The following is a 5,720-nucleotide window of genomic DNA, read 5'->3' on the forward strand; positions in this document are numbered from 1 at the left end:
CTTGGGCGTTGTTAAGGAAAGAAGTGCCTACCCCTTTAAAAGCGTGGACGGCGTGTATGTAAAGATGCAGAGTTATGAAGCGAGATTTCAAAAGTTAAAATAGTATTTTAAACAAAAAGTTAAAAAAAATTACAATTTTTTTTTATAAATTATCTTAGCATTTAATGTTTTTAAGACATTTAACACATTCATGATTTATTTAACACTTATTTAATCAGGCATTAGAAAAATTAATAGGAATAAATAGTAAAAAAAAATCAGCATTACTCATTTAAATATATATTTTCAGATAATAATGAGAATGGTGCAATTAGTGATCTTTATTCTTATTTAAATAAGCTAAAAGAAAATAGATATAAATATGTAAGAAAAAAGAGTGAAAATAAATTAGCTTGCATGCTGTGAACTTCTTAGTTGTCAAGTAAGTACACTGAAAAGGCACCGTAGGGAATAGAGATGATTAACCAAAATGATGGTATGTGACGTGGCATTGGGGTTGATGAGTAGAATAGTGTGATTTTTTTCTCTTCTCTTCTTCTCTGTTGCCCACTATGGAATGCAAGAGAGAGAGGACCCACCACCAACACCTCTTTTGGACCTTTACAGTAACTCTTGTTTTGTCGTGGCGTGCTTTCCTCTGTTGCATGTCTCTTCTAACCAATCTCCACCATTGGATCCACGATTACTTGTTTGACTTTCCAACCCTCTTCTCCTTCTCTCTCTCTCTTTTATAACCTCCCTCTGTCCCTCTTCCTTCATCTTACTCTCTCCCAAATCCAAAAGCTCTTAGCTTCTAGTTCCCATAATTAATTCTTCATCTTCTCTATGGCAATAGATATGATAGATGTTCACAAGATGAGAATGGAAGAAAACATATCCATACAAGAAGCTGCTTCAGCTGGGTTGAAGAGCATGGAGCATCTCATTCGAGTCCTTTCTTCTTCATCTTGCAATTTTTCTACTCCACACAACAACCTTAATCTTAACAATCTCGACTGCTCCGAAATCACCGACTTCACCGTTTCTAAGTTTAAACAGGTTATTAACCTGTTGAATCGCACCGGACACGCCCGGTTCCGCCGCGCCCCACCCCAACCCCAGGCACAACCTCAGCTACAACCACAACAAGATCAACCTCGGATTCAGGGGCTAGATTTTGCTAAATCTACGATTCTCAATACCAAGTCCAACAACAAGGATGATACTCTCACCATGTCCACCACTACTTCCTCCTTCATGTCCTCCGTCACCGCCGACGCCAGCGTCTCCGACGGCAAGATTGGCCCCTTCATCCCTCCCTCCGCCTCCAAGCCCCCTCTCTCCTCCTCTCACCGCAAAAAGTGCCACGACGCCGCACTCTCCGCCAAAACCTCCTGCCATTGCTCCAAGAAAAGGTTTTTTCCGCCGTTTTCCGACACCGTTTTCCGAAAATTCACAAAAGATAGTAAAAATAATTAAAAATCATCAATAAATGAAAATCTAATTTTTTTGGGTGTTTCAGGAAATCACGTGTGAAACGAACGATTCGCGTGCCGGCGATTAGCTCGAAGATCGCCGATATCCCACCGGACGAGTACTCTTGGAGAAAGTATGGTCAAAAACCGATCAAGGGTTCACCTTACCCTCGGTATTATTCTATTCCTTACCTTTGAATCAGTCAAAGTCAATGTCGATCTCCAAGTTTTTCTTTTAAAATATAAAAAATAAACCAAAGTTTGCATCAAGAGGTGATTAATCATTCAATAGTATTTAATAATTTTTTAATGTGGCTCCGAGGTGTAATAGGTTGAAATATTGAATAAATTAACTTTTTAATAAGAATTAGTTGTTTAGTAGTAATTAAAAAACTGAAATTTTGATGATATGTTTAATTATTGGATTTGGTAGTGGGTATTACAAGTGCAGCACCGTGAGAGGGTGTCCGGCGAGGAAGCATGTGGAGCGAGCTCAAGATGATCCCAAGATGTTGATTGTAACGTACGAGGGTGAGCACAGTCACTCGCTGCCGTCAATAGCCACAGCCGGCGTTGGCTTAATCCTCAACTCCAGTTAAACGACGGTGTGGGAAAAACTGGCATACGCATTGACGGCGATCGTGAAATAGTCGAGAGACCGTGACGGTAACGGCGAAAAGGACGTGGGAGGAAGCGTCAAATCGGAAGTGTTGGAAGGGGCGAAAAAGATGGAATAGAAGTCAACTTTTGCGTTGTAGACTTTGACGGAGTCGTCTAAAGTTGACGAGGACTTTTGTGTAAATTTGACGATAACAAAGTACAGTCTGAAAAAATGAAATAGTTTATTATTTTAAAAATTTATTGATTTGATTAGATGTTGATGTTGATGTTGAAATTGAATTGTTTGGTGGGTTGGATATTATTTTGTTGGTAGAATATATATGTGTGTGTTGTGTTGAATAATAATATTGGGCGATCTAAGTTGAAAGATTAGATTCGTTTTTAGAAGAAAAAGTCAAGGGGAGGAATGTGAGGGTCCCATGTAAGCATGTGGAGTTGGAGGAAGGAACGGGTCAATGGTCATTATGGGGAATGGGTCCCAATGCATGTTACTTCAAATCTCTTTGACTACGCTCCCATCAGCTTCCCATTATGCATCTCCCTAAGTAGAAATCAATCCCTGTCATCACTACATCATAATAAAAACTGTTCAAATTTCATTTTAACTTTTAATAACAATTTTTATTATCACTTATAATATTTATCTATGTATGTCGGTTATCTTTTTTATATAGTTAAATTATATTTCATTCATTAATTTTATGATGTCACATTATTACTTATGTAAAATACCAACATGATCAAGTGTGAGTCATAACAATATTTCATGATTTCTCCAATTGCAATATGGAAAAATTTATTTGCCCAGGAGTGTGTTATCTTCGAGAGTCTCGAAAGTAATAAGGATCTTTTGATTATAAACTTCTTTGTAACTTTAGTTTATAAGACTTGGATTCATGGAAAATAAGATTTTATTTTTTTTATTTAAGGACTCTTTTATAGCCTTTAATTTATTAGATTTTAATTATTTTTTTAGTTCTATGAATTTCAATGGTTTTGACCAGAAGGTAGAAGAAAATGATAGATATAAAATATTTGTGAGGATGACCTCCTATTTAAAAAGTTCAATTAAAACTAATTAATGATATTTAAGCTATTTTAGCGTCACATAAAATGTCTATCTTAAGTTATGTAACAAAATTAACATAAATGATGACCAACATGATAAAAAAATAAAATTTTAAAAAAAATTAAAAGACTAAATTAAAATATACCATAAACCTTTTTTTATATTATTTTAACAATTTTTATAACTTATTAAATGAGTTAATTTTTAATTTATTTTAATAAATTTTATGATTAAACAATAAAAATATAAATAATATTAAATTGAATCGTGTTTACATAAATTAAAAATATATTTAAGTTAAAAAATTATAAATCATTAAATATTTTCATGCATAATTTGGCTTCGTGTGTCTAATTTCAAATCTTTCCACCGAGCTTGGAAAAAATGTTTCTTAAGAATGAAAACGTTTTCAAACTAAAGAAAAAAAATTCACAATTGACTATATATATAAACTAAAAAGTACAATGATTGAAAGTGGCAAAAATAAAGAACCTTTTTTTGTTGTATCTATCAAAATTTAGATATAATTTTAAGAAACAACTCAATTAAATTTACGTATATATATAATTTGATGTATAAAATAAATTTTAATTAATATATCAATTTTATACTATCATTTAATAATAAATTATCACATTCTTCATGATAATTTATTTTTATAATAATTATTTTAAAAATGATATCTAGAATAATTTGTATTTAGTTAAGTTTTACACTAATAGTGTATCTACATTAAGCTCTTTAAGAAACTAATACCTAATTATTTTGTCCTGATTTTACTTTTAAAATTACATCATATTATTATTGTTTTATAAGGATATATTTAATTTATTATTGTATTTATAAGTATATTATTTTATATTTATTTAAAGTTCTTGTATATCATATTTTTATATAAATTTTGGAATAAAGGAAAAATAAATAAGAGATATAAATTAACCTAAATAATTTTTTATCAATATAATGTTTTTTCATTAAGTTTTTTTTTAATTTTTGTTTATGTTTTTTAATTTTTATAATTAATTTGATGAGTTTAAATATCAGTAAATACAACTTTGTTAAATATTAGAAAAGAGAATTTTGGCACTCATTTGAATAAGATTCTATCCAATAAAAAATATTTGTAATTTTAAAAAAATTTATTAATACATATAAACTAATATTAAATTGATTACCAATCTAATCCAACCCGTAAATCTAACTCAATCCATGTAAAAGAAATACTGGTTAGATTCAATCACAAAGAGAGAAAATAAACTATTATCGGATCAAGTGTCGAATCAAATAATTTTAAACCTAGTGCATGTTAGAAATACAGTAGAAAGTAAATAAATATAAATTTAACACAGAAACTATAATTAAAGTAAACATAAATTTAATTAAATTTTAATATAAAATTAAACATATTATCAATGAACTCAATCTAATTCAAAATACCTTTATTCCATGTTTATATTTTATTAAATAATTTTAAAAACGTTTAAAAGTAAATATATAAATATATATCAACTTGATAACTTATACCAACGGAGAATGAATTGCTGTGACAAGAGAAAATTGTGGATTCCATTAAGCGCGTTTCAGTTTAGGTGCATGAAAAATCCTTGCCAGTTTAATTTGATTAAAGTTCAATTGGGTGGTTTGAATTGGGCAATTTATCTCTTTCTCTTCTTCTTGCTGTTGTTCTGCACTTGAGCTATATACAGGACAAAAGATTCACATGCATTGTGTGTATGTATCAGGAGACTTATCCATTGATTGAAGAGACAACACTCTGTTCTGCCCTCTGCTTCACGGCCTTTAACTAAGCAACATAGACATGGAATCGTCCTAAGAAGTGACTCAAAAGGATTACACACAATCACCCCTTTGTTCCAAAATCTGCACGCTCCGTACGATCGACATGTTTCATGGCTTTGAATTACGTTTATTGTGCGGCAAAAGGAAAATTGTTTGAAATTATAGGTAGATGTAGTCGATTTTTTACTTCAATTGCAATCGCGACACTTAAACAGAAACTTCTCGAACTGCAATATCGCAATCACAGTTACGATTAAGAATTGCAAATCTTAATTATGTTAAGTAAGATAGACGGAAGTCAACAATCACAGTTAATTATGTTAACTGAGGATAGATCAATTCACATGTCCCTTGCTGCTATTGAGTAAATTTGACTCGAGTCCTACTAAAAAATCAGATCTCACTCCATTTTTAGGTAAAACTTGCGTAAAATTCACTTAAGAACAAGGGAAAAACAAACTTAATTGAAACACCTGAAGAAGGTCTTACTATTATTTTTCTTTTCTTCTCTACTATCTATTTATCCATGAAAAAATTAAGAGAATTAAAAAATTAAAAATCTATCATTTTTTATATTTAGGCAGAAATTTTTTATAGCAAACCATAAAAAGATTTATCTTCTCAAGTGCAAAATGCTTATATTATATATACAATGTTGACTTCACCTTCAACCTTTTTTTATGATAAACCTCTGTTCTCATTTGTATTCATATCTTCCTTCTAATTAAGCTGGCAGCACTAGCCTTCACCAAGGTAGCATGGTCTTGCATATGTCT

General features: G+C 31.1%; 1 protein-coding gene across 2 annotated transcripts; it reads left to right on the forward strand.

Annotated features, from left to right (window-relative positions):
- The first annotated feature begins 757 nt into the window (after positions 1–757).
- Positions 758–2,563, forward strand: LOC113874842 (probable WRKY transcription factor 11). 2 transcript variants are annotated; one of them, XR_003506098.1, is made up of 3 exons: positions 758–1,394; positions 1,502–1,727; positions 1,888–2,322. XR_003506098.1 is itself a non-coding variant. In XM_027513058.1 (3 exons), the coding sequence occupies exons 1-3, from the start codon at positions 826–828 to the stop codon at positions 2,051–2,053; spliced, it is 861 nt and encodes a 286-aa protein (XP_027368859.1). In that variant the 5' UTR covers positions 758–825; the 3' UTR covers positions 2,054–2,563. The 2 variants fall into 2 exon arrangements, 1 of the variants encoding a protein (XP_027368859.1); XM_027513058.1 differs by having other exon boundaries at positions 1,502–1,627; positions 1,888–2,563.
- The last annotated feature ends 3,157 nt before the right edge of the window (positions 2,564–5,720 follow it).

The sequence above is a fragment of the Abrus precatorius genome, unplaced genomic scaffold, assembly GCF_003935025.1.
Source record: "Abrus precatorius isolate BTA unplaced genomic scaffold, Abrus_2018 Scaffold10, whole genome shotgun sequence".
Taxonomy (NCBI): Eukaryota; Viridiplantae; Streptophyta; class Magnoliopsida; order Fabales; family Fabaceae; genus Abrus; species Abrus precatorius.

Excerpts from the sequence above, each read along its gene's own strand:
- LOC113874842 (XM_027513058.1), top strand. The coding sequence starts at position 826 with ATGGCAATAGATATGATAGATGTTCACAAGATGAGAATGGAAGAAAAC. Across the intron at positions 1,395-1,501 it reads TGCCATTGCTCCAAGAAAAG|GAAATCACGTGTGAAACGAA; the intron begins GTTTTTTCCGCC and ends TGGGTGTTTCAG. Across the intron at positions 1,628-1,887 it reads AAGGGTTCACCTTACCCTCG|TGGGTATTACAAGTGCAGCA; the intron begins GTATTATTCTAT and ends TGGATTTGGTAG.